At 39.9% G+C, this 19490-nt stretch overlaps 5 protein-coding genes across 5 annotated transcripts; 4 read left to right on the top strand and 1 right to left on the bottom strand.

Annotated features, from left to right (window-relative positions):
- Nucleotides 1–3988: 3988 nt before the first annotated feature.
- Nucleotides 3989–6163, top strand: F4817DRAFT_127276 (uncharacterized protein). The gene is made up of 2 exons (XM_049297704.1): nucleotides 3989–4627; nucleotides 4686–6163. The coding sequence occupies exons 1-2, from the start codon at nucleotides 4242–4244 to the stop codon at nucleotides 5995–5997; spliced, it is 1698 nt and encodes a 565-aa protein (XP_049158373.1). The 5' UTR covers nucleotides 3989–4241; the 3' UTR covers nucleotides 5998–6163.
- Nucleotides 6164–6865: 702 nt separating this feature from the next.
- F4817DRAFT_359237 (putative maltose permease) lies at nucleotides 6866–9151 on the top strand (the record flags this gene model as incomplete). The annotated part of the gene is made up of 8 exons (XM_049306130.1): nucleotides 6866–6955; nucleotides 7041–7097; nucleotides 7152–7441; nucleotides 7778–7836; nucleotides 7898–8278; nucleotides 8330–8707; nucleotides 8822–8976; nucleotides 9032–9151. The coding sequence occupies 8 exons, from the start codon at nucleotides 6866–6868 to the stop codon at nucleotides 9149–9151; spliced, it is 1530 nt and encodes a 509-aa protein (XP_049158374.1).
- A 147-nt stretch (nucleotides 9152–9298) lies between these two features.
- Nucleotides 9299–11095, bottom strand: F4817DRAFT_127442 (FAD/NAD(P)-binding domain-containing protein). The gene is made up of 4 exons (XM_049297705.1): nucleotides 10796–11095; nucleotides 10295–10719; nucleotides 10125–10237; nucleotides 9299–10072 (listed from the first exon to the last, which is right to left on the bottom strand). The coding sequence occupies exons 1-4, from the start codon at nucleotides 10869–10871 to the stop codon at nucleotides 9367–9369; spliced, it is 1320 nt and encodes a 439-aa protein (XP_049158375.1). The 5' UTR covers nucleotides 10872–11095; the 3' UTR covers nucleotides 9299–9366.
- Nucleotides 11096–11600: 505 nt separating this feature from the next.
- Nucleotides 11601–12775, top strand: F4817DRAFT_316644 (NAD(P)-binding protein; the record flags this gene model as incomplete). Its single annotated transcript, XM_049300702.1, has 4 exons — nucleotides 11601–11685; nucleotides 11739–12401; nucleotides 12459–12593; nucleotides 12645–12775. 4 exons carry the CDS (start codon nucleotides 11601–11603, stop codon nucleotides 12773–12775), a joined length of 1014 nt encoding a protein of 337 aa, XP_049158376.1.
- A 626-nt stretch (nucleotides 12776–13401) lies between these two features.
- On the top strand, nucleotides 13402–19173 carry F4817DRAFT_359240 (DHS-like NAD/FAD-binding domain-containing protein; the record flags this gene model as incomplete). The annotated part of the gene is made up of 6 exons (XM_049306131.1): nucleotides 13402–14491; nucleotides 14606–15255; nucleotides 16095–16179; nucleotides 16212–16321; nucleotides 16378–16829; nucleotides 16905–19173. 6 exons carry the CDS (start codon nucleotides 13402–13404, stop codon nucleotides 19171–19173), a joined length of 4656 nt encoding a protein of 1551 aa, XP_049158377.1.
- Nucleotides 19174–19490: the final 317 nt, after the last annotated feature.

Consider the following 19490-nt stretch of genomic DNA (forward strand, 5'->3'; position numbering starts at 1 on the left):
TTTAATTTTATATTTTTTATTATATCGTATATAAATAAAAACAATAATGTGGTTAATAAATTATAATATAATAGGATTAATAAATTAAAAAATATTATTAAAAAACATAATATAATTTATCGGAAAATTTAACCATTTTAATGTAATAATAATTATTATTTACAAATTTAATAAAAAAGTAATATTTATTTTAAATTATATAATTTATAAAGTAAATTAATAAATATTATTAATATTATAATTTTTTTTATTTTATAATTAAAAATTATTTACAAAAGTAATATTTAATAAAAATCTAAAGTTTATGTTAAAATTTTAATAAATTTTATTTATAAAATTAAAAATAAAATTAATAATGTTAATTAATTATTATTTATAAATAAATAAATAAACCGAAAAAAAAAATTAAAATATTATTATATTATATTTTAAAAATTATAAATTAATATTATTTTAATTTTATAATATAATTTTAATAATACGAAATTATTAATATTATAATATAATTTAAATAAAATTATATATAAGTTTAAATTAAAAACTTTAATTTTAATAATAAAATTATTAAATAATTTTATTAATTTTAATATTTTAAAAAAATTATATTAAAAAAAAATAAAAGTTATAATAAATTTTATTATAATTAATGTAAAAATAAAATATAATAAAATTTATAAATTAATTAATTAAAAGGTTAAAAATATGGTATATTTTAAATTATATAAAAGATATAATTTCTTAAAAAAACTTCCGAAAAAATGGTTTATTTAATAAGTTAATTTATTAATAATATTAAAACGTATTAAAGATTTAATATATAAATTAAATATTTTCAATTATTAAAAAATATATAAAATTATATTAATAATTTAATTTTATAAAATTTTATAAAAAGTAAATTTATATAATAAATAAAAACTTTAAATTAAACGCGTTATAATTAAAGGTAATAATAATAAATAATTATTTTATAAAATTAAAAAACCTTTAAAAAAACGAATAAATAAATAAAATATATTAATATTAAAATATTTTATATAATAAAAAAAATATACTTTAATATATAATTAATGGTACGTTAAAAAACTATTAATGTAAAATGTAATAAAGTTAATTAATTAATTTAATAAAATAAATAAATTAATATTAAAAAAATTAAAATTACGTAAAAAAATTAACAAAAATAAAAATAAAAAATAAAAATTAATAAAAAAAATATTAAAAATAAACGTTAAAATAAAACTAAATATTAAGTTAATAATATTATCGCTAATATAATCATTAATTATATTAATGTAATTATTAATTATATTATTATAATTAACCATATTAATAATAATACTTTTAATTTCGAAAATTAAAATAATATAATTTTTAAAATTAAATTTAAATATAAATAAATAAAATAAAATTAATTTTAATATAAATAAACAAAATAAAATTAAACTTAATACGGATAAACGGAATAAAATTAAACTTAATATAAATAAATAAAATAAAATTAATTTTAATATTTAATTAATTTTTAAATTAAAATAAATGCAATTAATTTAAATAAATATAATTAATTCGAAAAATTAAAACTTATTAAATAATTATAAAAACCCTTTTTTTTATTAATATTATTAAAAATATTTTCTTTTTTTTTATATTATTTTTTAAATTTAATATAATAAAAATATTACTTAAAAACATTAATACTATTGTTATAAACTTTAAAAATATAATTTTTATACTATAAATTTATATATTTTTATTTAATTATATTTTTAAAAATAAAATTGTTATACATTTTTAATTATATTTTAATTATATTACCAATTAATATAAATTTTAAAACCGAAATATTTAAAATTAAAATATTTTAAAAATTTAATTAAAATAAATATTAATTTAATTTAATAATAACTTAAAATATTATTAATTTAAATAATGTTAAAACATTAAAATAATATAAAAGATTATTAACCGAAAAAATACACTATTAAAAATAAATAATTATATTATTAAAATAAATAATTTTTAATTAAAATACTTATTTTATAATAATAAAAAAATGTTTTTATTTTAAAAGAAAAATTTAAAAATTTAAAAATATATTAAATTAAAATAATATATATTATAAAACCAAAAAAATAGTTTAACTTAAAAAGAATTATTAATATACTGGTAAAATTTAATTTTTATAATTAATTAAATAATAGTTTATTATATTATAAAATAATATTAAAATTATAAAAAATTTACATAATTAAATTAAAAAATAATTAAAATTTTAAATAATATAAAAAATTTTTATTATATATTTTAACCAAAAAATATTTTAAAATTATATAAATAAACAAAAATTTTTTATTAAAATTTAATAAATTATTAAATAATATTATAAAAACATTATTAATATTAAAATTAATATAAATTATATAACTTTTAAAATATTAAAAAGTTTTTATATTTTAATAACAAATAAAAAAGTAAAAAAAAATACCGAAAATATAATTATATAAAAACGTAACAAAATTTATATTCGATATTTATAACTTTAATACTTTTATATTTACCATTAAAAATAATAAAAAAATCGATAATAAAAACATTATAATAAATAATAAAAATAATAACATTAAAAATATAAAAACGCAAATAAAAAATATTAAAAACATTATTAATAATATATTAAAAAATTTTTTATAAAACTAATAACAAATAAAATAAATATATATAAATTAAACCAAAAAACTAAATAAATTTAAAAAAATTTTTAATCTTTTATATAAATAATTAAATAATTTAAAATATAAAATTTTTTAATAAAAAAAAATATTTAATAACTTATAAAAATTATATAATTAATAAAAATATTAAATAAAATATAAAAATATAATTAATTAAAATAAATAATATATAACTTAAAAAAATTAAAAAGAAAAAAAACATTAATTATATTTATAATTATATTAAAAAAATTAAAATTACCATTAAAAAAATTTAAAAACTATAAATTAATAATCGAAAAAAATAAAACAAAAAATGTTAAAATATAAACAATATTTATAAATTTACCAAAAAAATAATTATAAATTTTTTTATAACAATTTAAACTTAATAAAAAACTTTAAAATATAATAAATTAATAATGTAATAAATATAATAAAATATAATAAATTAATAATATAATAAATATAATAAATTAATAATATAATAAAAAATATAATATATTTATAATAAATTAAATTAATAAAAATGTTAAAAAATTTTTTATAAAAAAATTATTAATAAATATTATTATTACATAAATTTATATAAATTATTAAATAAATTATTATGTTTATTTTATTTATATATTAATTATATTATTAAAATAACTTATAAAAAAAATCTTTTTTTTTTTTTAATTTATTAAATTTTACATTAAATAAAACTTTATATTTATAAAAAATATTATTAAATAATTTTTTTATTTAACCATTTTTTAAAATAAAAAATTCGTTTATACATAATTTTAAAACGTTTTTATTAAATATATCTTTAAATTTTCACGTGTTTTTTTAAATCCCCACTTTTTTTATTTTTTAAAATACGTATTTTTTTTTATTTAATTTTTAAATAATAAATAAATAATTTAATTAACCACGGTTATTAATTACGTAACCGTATTATATGTTTTATAAAAGCTTAAGTTTAAATTTTACATGTTTTTTTTTTATTTTTATTTTTTATCTTTTTATCTTTTATTTTTTAAAAGAATTTTAACAAAGCTTGGTGTTCGAGGTTTTTCGCCGCTGTTACCGGGGAAAAGCGCTCGGCGCGCGAAGCGTGCCGAGCGCCTTTCCCCGGCAGCAGCGGCACGTGATTCGTAAACTCGGGCTATTGTGGTGCCCCGCAGGGGTGCCCTCATGTTACAAATGTATAATTATGCAGAGCTTTAGAGCGAAGCAAGAAGAGGTTAAGCGCCCGCAACCCACTCAAAAATCCTATGTACATATGTACATACATATCCCTCAACCCATGTAAATTGTCCCTCTTTTCCATACTCACATACCGCTTTTACTAGGTATTCATTCTAAGCCGCTCACCAATACCGCACCCACCGACGCGTCTCTGCTGCAGTGCGATAGACCAAGGTCTAAGAGCAATATTTGTTGAGCCTAATCCGCTCATTTAGAATCATGGGCTCCTTGCTTTCTGAGCGCGCGTATATTGGTACACGGTGAAAGGTCTAGGATATTGGCTGGAAACAGATGGGCCGGCTTGAGGCGAGAATACAGAAGTCGGACGCGATGAGCCGCGATCTTGTATATTTAACTCGGAAACCCCAGTTGTCGCCCGATTCCGTGGATTCGGGATCAGACTCCACCGAATATGGACAAGAAGCGACTTTAGGGTCGCTAGGGACAGCTAGCAGCGAGCTTATGGTAATACCCGGAGTGGCCGGACCGTCTAGTAGTTCGGGACAGACTCCGAAGCCGAAGCCGACAGGTTCTAATCACGGCCATCGTAAACGAACACATGCTCCCGAAGTCTGGGAAACGCATAAGGCGGAGATTGGCCGCCTTTACCTGGACGAGAATAAACGGCTCAAGGATGTGATGGAAATTATGGAGAACCGATGGGGCTTCCGAGCATCGTAAGCTTACGAGTTTCCCTCGATTTTCTTTGTCCATTAACTAAGCCAGCTTTTAAAGTCAAAAGATGTATAAGACGAAGCTCACGCAATGGAAATTCTTCAAGAATAATCGCCAAGCTGACGTAGCAAATCTCCTTTACTTGCAGCGTCACCGTCTGGCCATCGGCAAAGAGAGTACTTTCCGTAGAAATGGTAAATTAATCGACGTAGAGGCGTACATGAGGAGAAGAGGGGTCAGCGCGTTCGATCTCGTCGAAGTGGCGGACTCGGGCGACTTGCCGCCAACTGTAAGATGCCGGACACCGCCTTCAATCCCGAGGCTCCTGGACTCCCCTGGCGACCTCTGTATCAAGGAGAAGTTCTTCCAATGGACATCTCAGAAATTCATCAAGCCCCGCCCGATGGACACTGACTACTTGAAGAAGCTGGATGCCCATCATACGAGCAATGCCCTCCTTTCTGTCCAGCTGTTGACCCACGGATGCTGGCTCTTCTCAGAAGGCCGTAATCAGGAGGGTGGCTGGTTCTGTCGGGGTGCTTTTGCCCTTCTACACCATATTCTCGAGACATCTGCGTCCCTATCCTTCTTCGAAATGATGATGGCGATCCAAAGGTATCCCAACGCAGAGATCATGAGGGAACTTTGGAGCTATCTCTCGCGGTATGCTGCCGCTATTGATGGGGTGAATCAACCGCTGCATCGGGTATTGGTGTCTTTCGCCAGGTTTTCACAGCAGCACAGTTTAGAACACAATGTCAACGTATTAGACTGGGCCCTGCAGTGGGCCTCGGGTAGGTTTAATAGCTCGTTCGACGGTAAACCATTTGACTACACTCTACTGAAGCCGTGGGATCTCGGGCCTATATGGGATTCATATCACCGGTACTACTTATGCCTGAATCATTGGGAAGTCGATAAGATACCAACAGCAACCCTACCAAATCTAGACAAGGTTCAGGATCCTTCGAACTTGCGAGCAGACTTACTACTTATCTTTGGAAATCAATGTAGTTGGCGCGATGATAGACTCCCAAAAGTCGCGTTGAAAGTTCTAGAGCAGAACCAGTCGTCTCCTAAGCCTTCGGACTACCTCGAATTTGTCGGCGAGTACTGCATGGCCCGTTATAGCAAGACGCGGTCTGATGGGGACGATCCTACGACGAGCGTCGACCATAAACTAGCGAGGGAATACCTGGAGTCGGCAGCCAACCTCCAAGGGAAAGCCTGGCCCCCCGGAAAGAACTATTACGAAACCCTAACACTTCTCGAAAGCTGGTATCAAGAGGCCAGCGACTACGAATCTGCAGACGCCACTCGAAGAAAACGCGATCATGATTGCGCAGATATATTCAGCTCACTATCCAGATAGGCAATCTCTTAGTGCCCGCGGGAGCATCCCGGGGCTACGTCCTCCATCTAAGATACTGAATACTAAGTTATTTACTGGGTAGCATTGGATATTTCGTCCTACCAAGCCAAGATGCGACATATGCTAGCTTTTTCCATTTAGAACCCTCTCACGAACGATGGCACTAGCTACATAAGAACAGCTCTTGAAGTATAAAGAGACTATCGTGGAGATGCCGGTTCTCAGATTAGCTAGGATATAAAGTGTGATGTGCCGTGGCATACTACACGTTATGTGATTGGTTCGTTTGGGTTTATAGCTTGCCTACATTAATAATAATCAAGGAACTATACTAGCCACGTCGCATCCGGCATGTGATAGCCATGCCTATTGTTCTATACGTGGTGACCAACCTACTCTGTCTATACCGCCAAGTTCTATTCCAGACCTGGAGAATCTCCGTGCGGCCACAAATATCCATATAGTCTCGGCCCCTCTCGTCCGTCGTGTAGCTAGGGTTAACGCCAACTCCAAAAGGAGGTTGCAATGAATTAGCCGGCAATACTACACCACCCATGGTTGTTGTGATCGTGTGGGGAAAGGGGGGCGATCAGCCCCAAGAGGTCTGTTGAACGCTGGGGTAACAGGGGATCGCTTAACATTTATGGCTACGTGTGCTAGAACAGGTATGCGTGCCCATAACGGCAAATCCAGACCACGAGTTGATATGCGGATTCCTTGTTCCAAGTTTCTGGGATGCATAGAGCATGCCATGGGTGCTTGCTTCTTAAGTTGAGATTTCTAGCCAACATCTGGTCGGGCGGGTAGGTCCTCAAACAAAATCCCTTCTTGACTCACGCAACTTACAATTTCTTCGTCCATCGTCAAAATGTCGACAGACCAAGAAAAGGCCCTAGGGGTCAAGGACCACTGGAAAGCAATAATTGCGATGACCCTAGTATCTCTAAGTTCTTTCCAAGTGAGTTATTACACAGTCCTTAACGGTTTCTGACTTCTATGACCGCTGTCCTACTGTCAAGATGTACTGACACCTTCTATGGTAGTATGGACTCGATTTCGGTATTATTGGCGGTCTTCAAGCCATGGTACCATTCCTAAAGGTAATTTTAGTCATTCCCAAACGAAAAAGTAGTGTCTTACGCTTTATTTTCAAGGTCTTTGGGCAGGAAGACCCATCAATTCTACTTGGATGGAATATTCCATCCGATAGACAACAGCTTATTGCGTCTTTGATGGTCCTCGGCGCCTTTGTGTCTTCTTCGTCTGCTGGATTTACTGCCAAGTATGTCGGCCGAAAGCTATCTCTGTGGATAGCATGCATTGGTGTTTTTGCATCGACCGCTCTCATGCAAGCTACTACAAACATAGGGGGTCTATACGCGGGAAGACTGATACTTGGCCTTGCTAATGGGCTGCTGATGACACACTCACAACTTTATGGTACGTTGAACAATCTTATTTCTTGCATTCTAAAGCTAGGTATTTTGTACGTGTTCTAACCGGGGCGATAGTAAGCGATTCATTTGGTTCTCTTAACCTTAGAATAACTTAAATACACGATGAGGTGGGGAAGGACATCGTGAAGGTCCTATAGGGGTAAAAAAGAAAACGAAAAAACCTACGAATCAAAAGAAGAATGGAGATGGTTGGATATTTCGAAAAGCCAAGCTTTATGCATATATCTTCCTATTGTAGACGCTAACATGTAGTAGATCCAGGTATGCAGACTCGTGTAGCGCTGACAACTACCGCAAGTAACTTACACCTCAGCATAGGAAAGTGTTCCCAGCCGTTACAGAGGATTGGGAATATCGTTCCTCACATATTGGGTCTCATTGGGTAAGAATCCGCATCTTGCAAGCACCGACCATATGAGTCGTACCCTTCCTAACTTGCCTAGGATCCCTTATTGGGACTATCGTAGATAACTTTACAGCCAAGATCGCAAGCAAGAACGCCTACATTATCCCTTTAGGTATCGTCTACATTGTTCCTGGGATCTTGTTTATCGGACTCTTCTTCATCCCCGAATCGCCCCGCTGGTTGGCCGCGAAAGGGCGATTTGATGAAGCCGAACAGTCCTTACATCGGCTACGGCCTGAAGGATGGTCTGTTTCGCAAGAATTAACAGATATGAAGACGACTCTAGAGGCAGAGGCCAGACTACAGTCGGGTATTGGATACGTAGACCTCGTCAGGAACCCCATCGACCGCCGCAGGACAACTATCGCTATACTTGCTCTCACAAGTCAAGCAGCATCAGGTGCAATGTTTGTCATATGTTCGTGCATCTTATCGCTTTCAGTCTCCAGTACGTAACTAATATAGACAGCTTACGGAACTTACTTCTTCGAGATGGCGAACGTAGGAAACGCTTTCGAGAACTCATGCATCCTCACCGGAGTCGGGGCGGCCGCCCTAGGAGTTACCGCCATCTTGATTACCAAATTCGGACGTCGACGACTTATGATGATTTCAGGTTTTATTTTCTGCGGGATTTCTCAGCTTATCATTGCTATAGTGTACACGGTTCATCCCAATACAGAAAGCTCCGGAAAAGCTCTCGTTGGTATGAGTGTCCTCTACATAGTCGCGTACAACTCCATGGTCGCACCTTATGCATGGTTATCTGGAGGAGAGCTCTCCTCGCAGCGTCTACGCTCGCACACATTTGGTCTAGCTACAGGTGTTGGGTTCTTCTTTGCTGTAAGTCCTTTAGAGTCTTCATCCTTGAGCCGAAACTAATTATACGTAGTGGCTTACTAGTATGTCAATGTTTTATAAACGCTAGGTATATGTGATGCTTAGTACTAACTCGGCGTAGCTTTCACAGCGCCGTATTTCATTAATCCAGATTCGCTAAACTGGGGACCGAAGTATGGCTATATCTGGACTGGTTCCTGTGCCGCTGCCGGAATCTGGATCTTCTTCTTCTTGCCTGAAGCAAAGGATCGTACATTGGAAGAGATTGATGAAATGGTAGGCCTTTCAACTAGCATGAATGTAGATGGGTTTGCTAATTATCGCGAAATAGTTTGAAGCTCAGGTTCCGGCACGAAAGTTTCGCAAATATCGTTGCACGGGAAAGCATGCAGCCCTTGGTGAGAAGACCCAAACGGAATACATCGAGGAGAGGGTTGGTCATGATAAATAAGATGCTTGGGATGCTTGGGCAGGTAACTTTTATACCGTGGCTGATACACCAATCACACATATCACACAAACACGTATAAAGCACCTAGGCTTCAATACCAACCTTGGCGTGGTAGAATTTCACTATTCATTAAAGAGACATACATACCTAAGGTATGTAAGCGATGAAAGCGAGTATAAGTTATGACGAATCGTTCAGATAGATACCTAAGTAGCTTAAGCATGCAAATTCATAGTCTGTGCCGCAAGAAGTTCCTTAACAACAGTGTCATATGTTTCCTCAGCATTCTTCTCCGCGTCAAAATCAAAAATCCATTCTTGCCTCGGGAACTGAATCATCTCGGGGTTCTTCTTGACCTTCTCCCAGTCCGTCTTGTGCCACATATCTCGCGTACTCTCGCCGGTCTTCTGCGTCTGGCGGACGCGATCGTATCTTATCTTCTCGTGTGCCCTGACAGAGGTCGGGACGTTTTCCTTGCCTCCTCGGCGCAGACACACAGCAATAACTACACCATCTTCGAGCGCCTGAGTTGCTCCCTGGGCACTCGTAGGGAGGAATGGATGCGCTGAATCCCCTAAAAGTAGGATTCGCCCAGAAGGACTGACCCAGGTAGGCAAAGGATCCCGATATACCAACTTCCAATCGACGAGCATATCCTCGGGTGTTTTCGAGACGATTCGAGTACACAGAGGATCCCAGCCTTTCAATGCCTCTTTAACTTCCGAGAGCCTCCCTGGGAAACTCCACGACTCGTCAATGTCATGTTCGTCCGGATGAGTTAGTACCCAGCAGCAGTCCGAGCCGTTCTTAATAGTGCTGAACAAGAAGTGCATGTCCGGTCCGATCCACCCATTGAAAGTATCGCCGTTATTGCAGAATTGGGCAGTCTCCGGGTCGGCGAGCATGTCCTTGTTTGGAAACCTGCACTATCTTAAGCTATTATCCTATGTATTAAATAGAGAGCGATTCTTACCATGACCTCCAAACAGCATATCCACTACTCTTTGGCTTATCTTCGTAGCCCAGCACGGACTTACGTGCCTTAGACCGTACTCCATCTGATGCGATGACTACGTCGGCGGCGATCTTTCTACACAGTTAGCTGACCGCAATGGCGAAATCTCAGTTTACTAGGCTACTGACCCTTCTACCATCGTCGAGCACGATGCCTGACTGTTTCTCATCTTCAAAATATGTCTGGATCTTGTGTCCTAAGTGAATTGGTATTTTGAGATCGTCTCTAGCATAGTTAAAGACTACTTCGTGTAACTCGCCCCTGTGGCCGTTAAAATTTGGCGCATCTTCAGCATATTGAGGTGTCTTCTGGTTAATAACAATCTCGCCGGTGTCATATTTATGAATATTGAACCCGTAGTTCCTCAGGTCGATACTTAGGGGCCGCATTCGTTGGACTACTTCGCCATTTGACCAGCGATAGAAAATTCTTCCCGCATTTGGTCCAAACGAGATGATATCTCCAAGCGTTTTCAGCTCTGGGAATGCCTCGTATATTTCGACATCGTGTCCCTGACGGTGACACTCTATCGCAGCTCCTAGGCCACCAAATCCTGAAGAATCGAGGTTAGAGATCGTCAGTCAGATGCTCGCTTCGGAGGCTTTGTATAACTTGCATAGAGTACATACCAGCCCCAACCACTATTACCTTTATGCCCGTCTTGGGTCGCCCTGCTGTCCCATTGGTATAGCCGTTAGCTGTCATCTCGATAGTCAATGCACAAAGGAATCTCCCGAGGTGTGAGAAGATAGGAGTTTCCTTGTAGCAGAATTTGGAACACCAAAGTTGCGACTGGATAATCAAACTGTTTTAGGTGTATGACGACGGCCAATAACATGCTGATACCATCGACATTTAAATATGCCGGTTGCCCCTAATGATAGACGACTCCATAAACCCAACACGCGATGCGGGGGTGGGAATTCTCACATGGGGATTTCCCCAAGTTGGTGGAGTGCCGACCCTTTCTAGTCACGCTGCCATGTTCCCGAGACCTAAGGTAAGAGGATTCGACTTGACAAGGGGCTGGGCCACGTTGTGACCTACGTGGAACGTCGGATAGTTTGTCCGGGGATTACAGCCGACTATTGGGTAGATACCTTGATAACCTCCAAACGGGGTATCCTGGACGTATACTACCCCCCGACCTTAGCCTATACTTGATCATCGACTCTCGGCCTGGAATGCCCAGACCGGCCGATTACACGACTTGTAAATAATGCCGGTATTCTTGAAGAACCCCATGTTGTAGGAATGCGGTTTAGTCTGGCGCAACGGGAGTCAGGCTCGGTTAGTAAGGAATAATTCAAGGCCAGTCTCCTTGTCATCTTTATCCTAGGGGTAAGTATAATAAAATAAACAACGGTTATAGCATCATCTCTCACGTCTCCTCCCCGTGAATGTGGATTATACCATAAGGTCTAAGTAGCCAAAATGACGTCGAATCCAGAATGGGGAGAGAAGACTTCCGGACTAGAGGTGGCTAGTACTTATGCCCAGTACATTGAAGGAAGAAATGGTAGGTATATCTCCCCACCCGAGACTTAATTACGACTCTAACGAAGCAAATAGTTCTGATTACCGGCGTGGCGCCAGCAGGTGTTGGTGAAGGAACCGCCATAGCCTTCGCATCTCAGAAACCTGCAACTCTGATCTTGGTATCAAGGACCAAAGAAAAGCTCGATAGCGTCGCATCACACATTCGAGAATTATACCCAGAAGTTGATGTACGAGTCGTTACAATAGACTTGGCATCCCAGGCCTCAATTCGCAAAGCGGCTGCTGAGGTCACTGGCATAATCTCGAAGTTGGATATACTAGTGAATAATGCTGGTGCCACTTACAATGCTCGCCGTTGGACAGCTGAGGGTATCGAGATACAATTCGGCGCGAACCATATCGGCCCGTTCTTGTTCACGAAGCTCATGTTCCCTCTTTTAAAAGAGGCAGCTAAATCGTCACCTGCTGGGGCGACTCGAATTGTCAACCTGTCTAGCCACGGACATCGAATATCTACCATTCGATTCCACGACTACAATATTGAAAACAAGGAGATCCCTGAAGAAGAGAAGCCTTTCTCTCCTTTACCACCTGCCTTCGGAAGGGTCCAAGAAGATGGCTACATGCCTACCATTGCGTATGCTCAAAGCAAAACGGCCAACATATTGTTCACGCTGTATATTCAAGAGCACTTACAGGCGAATGGGATTATGTCGTACGCCGTACACCCAGGAGGTAAACCGTAGCCTATCCCTTGACCATGAATAACAGACTAACTTACTGTTTGTATAGGTGTTGATAGCCAGCTTGGTCGAGAACACGACGAGGAGATGGCCGATACTATTGCGAAGACGTCCACGTTCTGGAAGAACTGCGACCAAGGCGCGTCGACGACCCTCGTTGCAGCATTAGACCCAGCATTGAATAGTAAGTCCCTCTATCCACTGGCTAAATGACTCTTCTAATGTGTAATGGCAGCTCGCGCTGGCCTCTACTTGTCCGATTGTCAGTTCTTTCCCAGCGCAGACTTCGCTAAGGATCCCAACATAGCCGAGCGTCTTTGGCACTTAAGTGAGGATCTGATCGGGGAGAAGTTCAATCTCGAGTGAATGTCGTATCGGTGCGTCGTAGCGCGAAGGCGATGATCCGCCTTAGGAAAGATAGATCAGTGTATAGAACTTGAGGTAGTAATATACGTTATAGACGTCACCTAGCGTAATAATTATTAACATAGCTACCTGTCACTGCGATGTTCACATGTTCTAGTCTCCTAGGCAAGCGTATTTATAGGCTAGATCTCTTAAAGTGATCTATTATAAATATATTGGTTCCGTGACACCGTTTCTATTTTAAGCTTAGCCACCAGGCAGTATTGATTAACCCCCTTAATAAACGTACAGAAATGTGTCCATCGCAAGCCTAGAATGGCATTAGAAAGCCCCGGCCACTGGCCGGATCTACCAATTTGTACAACACCAGCCCCGGCTAAATATGTTAGCATACCTAATCGATCCCAAGCGATTGTGTGCTAAGAAAACAGGTACGCTCCGTTAAGGGCGTTGGAGTTTTCTTGGAGGCGATATCTTGATAGACAATTATTTCATTTAAATCTTTCTTCGGCGAGGTAGGAGAGCTTGCTTTCTCTTTGTGATTAGATTGGGGTCTGTAGTCTCGTTGGATAGAGGTGCTTCGTTTCTTTACTTTAAGTGGCCCTTAATTCCTAGGGAAGTTCACCATGAGGTTAATCCTTGTAGGCGCTCTAATTGGAGCATGGGCAAGCTATGTGGCCGCAGAAACGCTGGCCACTCGCGAGGTGGTAGCCAATCTCCCGGCCGGTTGGAAGTTTGAGAAGCCAGCGAAGGCAGAAGAGCCGATACAGTTATCAATCGCACTCAAGCAGCCCAGAATCAATGAACTAAAAACCCGTCTCAATCGTATCAGCGATCCGCGACATGCTGAATACGGACACCATCTCACGAGGGATGAGGTGAAAGCCTACCAAGCACCCGACCGAAAGACGTTGGATTTGGTCGACTCATGGCTCAGGTCGAACAGAATCACAGATATAACCAACGAAGGCTCAATGGTGAAATTCACTTCGACTGCTGCGGAAGTTAATAGGATCCTTCGTACCAACCTAGGATATTATTCTTTCCAGGACTCTTCATCATTCATGCGTGCTCAATCGTATGCACTGCCTCGGATACTTGACGGAAATGTCGAGTTTATATATCCAATCTCCAACTTTATGCCGCCACCTCAATCTAGGCTCAAGCACCGCCCTTCTCGAAAAGCAGCCTTCAAGGCGAGCGACGACGACCAGCCTTGCTCATCGGGCGTCACTCCAGCGTGTCTCAAGAAGCTTTATAATGTGACATATGCTGACACTAAAACTCCCATAGAGTCACCTGTCCGATTCGGAATAGCTGGCTTCCTTGAGCAGTGGATCAAATACGACGATGTTTCCGAATTCCTCGGAAGGTATTCACCGGAACTCGCACCACTGAATTATAACTTCACGGTTGTCACTCTAAATAATGGCACAAATCCTCAGCCTAATGCACCAGAATCGAGAGCGGGGCTAGAGGCTAGTTTAGATGTAGAGTACGCCATGGCCCTTGCCTATCCGGCGAATGTGACCTACTATTCAACGGGAGGACGAGGCGAGAAGATTGATCGCGAGGGAGAGTTGATGCCATCGAATAGGAGCGATAATGAGCCATACCTCGAGTTCTTTCAGTACCTTCTTGACCTTAAGGACGAAGAAATACCTCACGTTATGAGTATCTCATACGCCGATGATGAGCAGTCGGTGCCGGCTCCATGTACGTGACATCAATGATTTTGTTTCTCCCTTTTAGTAGGTTGAGGAGTTGTCACTCTCGAGACATATCTAAACTCGTCAAACTGAAGTAATTGCTGATTATCATTGTTAATAGATGCTGCTCGCGTGTGCGACCTTCTTGCTCTTGTTGCAGCTCGCGGTATTACAGTCCTCTCTGGATCCGGCGATGGCGGCGCTGGCGGCATAGGGCAGAACCAGTGCTACAGCAACGATGGTCGAAGGCGCAAGATATTCCTTCCCACGTTCCCAGCCAGCTGTCCGTACGTCACGGCTGTAGGCGCAACAGGAAACACTCTGCCATTAGAGGGAGCCGACTTTAGTACAGGTGGCTTCAGCAACTACTTCGCTAGGCCAGAGTGGCAGAAGGGCGTCGTGGACGAGTATCTATCTACCCTCAACGGATCTCATAGAGGTCTATATAACGCATCCGGACGGGCGTTCCCTGATATCAGTGCTACTGGTACGAATTACGTTATCCAAGTAGGCGGCTACCAGACCGATGTACTTGGGACGAGTGCTAGCACACCAGTGGTAGCCGCTTTAGTGGCGTTGATCAATGATTCGAGGTTGAAGGCGGGGAAGAATAGCACAGGATGGCTAAATCCAGCGCTATATTCGCAGCCTGTTAGGGAAGCGCTACAAGACATCACGACGGGCGTCAGTCAGAATTGTGTGTTTGGCGATGCTAAAGAGCCTGGATGGGAGAGCGTAAAGGGCTACGACTGCGTAACTGGCCTCGGCTCCGTGGGTGACTTTACGAAGCTGTTGAACGTGTTAGGGTAATATGTTGGGATGAGGAATGAGGAATGAGAAATAATTTTTGGTTCTCTTTCGGTTATTGTTTGAGGACCTCGGTACCAAATATTAAGCAGATATATGCATATATTCTGTGAGCATGCATGCAAATAGGGATGTATACGTGCGCATGCGATTAATCAAATAATCTCCGCATTTTAAAGTACGAGGTACCAAACTAGTGGGGTAAATTTAGCAACTTAGCACGCGTTACTGCCATCTCAGTCAGCTTCGCCAGTGTTTACTAACTCCACACTAGCTAAAGATGATTCGCGCTTTGTACCCAAGATTGAAGGTAATTGCTACTGCCGACCTCGTACTTACTCGTACTTTTTAACTATCTCACAACTTAGTTTATATACCCTTTTTTCTTCTTCTGTGTTTTAGAATTTACTTACTTTTTTACACTAGTTATATAGTCCTGTCTTCGTACTTCTGCCGCCATCATTTATATTCGAAATCACGTTCGATTGTCCGATTATATTCGTATACTTTCCCGCCCGCCCCACGATCGATAGCTTCTATGTTCCCGTCTTGTACACGATTAACGTCTCTCTAACCGTCCGGCATACCACAACCCATCATATCGCGCCTCTTCAATTTAACAACCCATGTCCCGTTGTTTTTATCTAGCTATAGATGTTAAGGCCAACCTTTTAACAACTTAACTAATCTGCGATACACGCGTGCTGACGCGTCTTTATCCTCGATTTCTACTTATGCGTCCGCCTTGAAGCTTCCCGAAGAAGAGGACACAGCAAGCTCGTAGATACGTGTTAGACTACAAGTTTTACAAGTCATTCTCGCGCGATGACTCCTTTACGCGCTTAGATCACAATCCCTCCGAATTTGCGACTGGCCTTGGGCATTCTGGTCTTGAACATTCAGCATGACGATACTCCAAGTCACACCTACTTCTTCGGAATTGCTCCAAGACGTCGCCAACTCGCTGGGGAAAGCCAAAAAGGTTGTCATAATCACAGGTGCTGGGATAAGTACCAATTCTGGTATCCCAGTATGATCATATCCTTGCTATATTTGGAGATATCTAGGGACTGACTATTCGTGTAGGACTTCCGCTCAGAAAATGGGCTTTATTCACTCATCCAGGCCCAGTTTGAACGGGCGGAGGCCGGTCATAGTAAATATAGCGAAGGACAGGCTGTTGATTTCGCTATAAGCGAACGCCCGACCAAAAGAAGAAGAATATCACATACGACTGAAAGGATAATAGACCAACATAAACCCACGAAAGCGGTAGACGGCTCGGATAGTCAGAAAGCCCAGGATAGGGCGAATACGTTAGTCGGCGGTACTGATGGGGATACAATAACCCTTATTCGATCTGCGAGAGAGGCCCCTGTAAAACAAGAAGTAGTAGCTTCTGGAATATCGTTACAGCGACTTACTAGGTCGCAGTCAGGACTGCGGCCACCATTACCTCGACACGCCTCGCAATATTCCGTGCAATCTTCTACATCCCAAGAGTCATTATTTTCAGGCTCCCGACTTTCAAGAACCTCGTCCCAGACTGATGACTCAGCTCTCTGCGTAGGGCAGGGCTCTCGTAACGTTCGAACAAGGGATACTACTCCGAGAGCTATTCTGGGCAAGGTATTTAGCTCGTCTCCCCTCTCTTCGCCACCGCCTGTTTTATTCGACCCCTACGAAAATGCGAACTCATCTACGGAGGGTAGTTCACGAGAGAGTGCGGAAAGTTCCGAGGCGTCCGACCTGGAAGACACACAAAATTCCCTAGATCTCCTGTCTTCGCAGACCTCTAATTCGAGCCTACGTAATATGAAAGGACGAGATCTATTCGACTGTAATATATGGGCTGATCCACTGAAGACATCCGTATTTTATCGCTTCGCCACTACGCTAAGGCAAAAAGTAAAGGAGGTTGAACCAACCACAACTCACCGCTTTATCGCGCAACTACGTGATGTTGGAAAACTTGCCAGAGTATATACTCAGAATATCGACGAAATCGAGAAGAAGATTGGTCTTTCTACGGACTTGAAGAGCGGTGCAGGCAATAAGAGGAGGAAGTCTGCTAAACAACAACTGGCAGATTGGGGGAAGGATTCCAAGGAGAATTTGGAAGGATCAAAGGACGAAGAAGACGCTAATGTGGATGTTGGACAAGCCTCACAAGGCTCTGAGACTTCCGGGCGAAACATTACTCGTTCAATTTTAGCTCAAGACAAGGGTGTTGAATGTGTGTTCCTTCATGGCTCTCTACATGCCCTTCGCTGCTTCGTTTGCGGGAAGCTCTGTGATTGGGATGAAGATGGACGGGAATCCTGTACGATGTCGGGCGAACAGCCCGAATGCCCCCACTGCGCGGGAGCAACTGCTGCGCGCCAGGAAAAGGGGAAGAGAGCCTTAGGTATCGGCAAGCTTAGGCCAGACATTGTCCTCTATGGAGAAGAGCATCCGCAGTCTGATCTCATATCTCCCATAGTTCAGCACGACCTTTCCGTCGGACCGGACCTCCTCCTAATATTAGGAACTAGTCTTAAGGTCCACGGTCTGAAAGTGATGGTCAAGGAATTTGCTAAAGCTGTGCATAATAAAGGAGGCAAGGTCATATTTATTAACCTGACGAGGCCGTCCGATAGTGCTTGGGGCGACATTATAGATTACTGGATTGAGTGGGATTGTGATGCTTGGGTTGACGACTTGAAAGATAGGAAGCCGCACCTTTGGCTGTCCCCCGATGAGATTTTGCAATCCGAAAAGCAGAGGCGCGAGGCTTTAGCCGAGAAGAAGAAGGAGACTATATCCAAGAAGCGGGAAAGCTTGGGTGAGAAGAGGCGACACACGATCGAATTCACCAAACCTCGGCCACCACCTAAAAATCCGTCTTCTATGAGGAACGATTACCAATGTGGAGCATACGTAGTTTGGGAGATATTCCAAACCCTAGCCAGGATCGGTGACCGTCCTTTTGATAATCTCGGATACACACTCCCTTGTCGACCTCCGCCGGCTGTCCTACCTCCTATTCCTAGCCACCCTACCCCGGTATCTCAGACTACCATCCCGACTACCAAATCAAAGAAACCAAGGAAATCAGCACCGGCCGCCCTCGTCTCTTCAGCCAATGCGGGGACAGATCCAGAGATCAAATTTGGACCTGCTAACAAAGGTACGTTCTTAGCTAATTGCAATAGCCGGAGACAATACGAAAAGGCTGCTCAAGAGCTCGCACGCTCTGGTAAATCTCCGACCCCGATTAGGTTAGCGGAATTAAACCGCAGCGCAACGCCTCATAGAAAGAGTGCGACGCCTCCTTCGTATGAGCCGCCCAGTTCCATCACTGCCGCTGTTAAAATTAATCCTCGCCGGCGGAAACGAAAGATGATTGAGGGAATCCCGGTTGGTGGAATAATTCCTCGAACTAAGAAACCTGCACCTCCACGTTCCGCACCAGGCCGCAGCCTTAAGGGAGCAAATAGCACCGAAAATGGGTTGGCTTCTTCAACAAACTGTAGGGCGCTTCCTTCTAAAGGACCAATTTTACCTCCTTTCCACCCTGGGTGGGAGCGTTCGCCTCCTGCGAGGATCAAGCCCCTGGAGCCGAGTTTGAACGTATCACCACGGAGTCCACTATCTGACCTACCACCAATAGCGCGACCCCAGATTTTTGCCATACGCCAGGCGACGCACCCCATGCTATTTAGCGATCCGCTTATCAAGTTACGATACGAGACGACAAATTATAGAAGGCCACCTAAGGAATCTAGTGTAGGTGCTTACGACAAACCGCCTAGCCCTTCAGACCAACTTCGATGGGAATTAGCCCAACAGGAAGCCCTCGAGGGAGCCCAGGTACTCGAAGGACTAAAATATTCGAGATGAGGCATGATCCGACGCCATGGCTTTTATCTGGCTAGATGTGTAGTAGAAGATCCCGCATATTAAGCCTACTCGAGGCCCTTCAACCATTAGTAATAAGAAAGTATAGCTACCTACCTTATATATTATATATGGTTGTCTGCAGTGATTTTTACTTAAGTTTATGTTATACAGTATATACTTTCAAATCCTCGTTTTATCTTGACAACAGTTCCCGGTCTTGTCACCTTGAGGTTTCAGTTGGAAGCTTTATGCTTGCCTAGGGTGATTACTACTCGGTAAGTCACGTCGAGTGTTTATTTTCATTACTTAAGTACGGA

This window comes from Daldinia loculata (assembly GCF_022478755.1).
Source record: "Daldinia loculata strain CBS 113971 unplaced genomic scaffold F4817scaffold_29, whole genome shotgun sequence".
Classification (NCBI taxonomy): Eukaryota; Fungi; Ascomycota; class Sordariomycetes; order Xylariales; family Hypoxylaceae; genus Daldinia; species Daldinia loculata.

What these genes read in the sequence shown, in the direction of transcription:
- F4817DRAFT_127276 (XM_049297704.1), top strand. Translation starts at nt 4,242, where the DNA reads ATGGGCCGGCTTGAGGCGAGAATACAGAAGTCGGACGCGATGAGCCGC. An exon ending in CGATGGGGCTTCCGAGCATC is followed by an intron (nt 4,628 to 4,685) that starts GTAAGCTTACGA and finishes CAGCTTTTAAAG; the next exon opens with TCAAAAGATGTATAAGACGA.
- F4817DRAFT_127442 (XM_049297705.1), bottom strand. Translation starts at nt 10,871, where the DNA reads ATGACAGCTAACGGCTATACCAATGGGACAGCAGGGCGACCCAAGACG. An exon ending in TGCTCGACGATGGTAGAAGG is followed by an intron (nt 10,238 to 10,294) that starts GTCAGTAGCCTA and finishes CTGTGTAGAAAG; the next exon opens with ATCGCCGCCGACGTAGTCAT. An exon ending in TATGCTGTTTGGAGGTCATG is followed by an intron (nt 10,073 to 10,124) that starts GTAAGAATCGCT and finishes AAGATAGTGCAG; the next exon opens with GTTTCCAAACAAGGACATGC.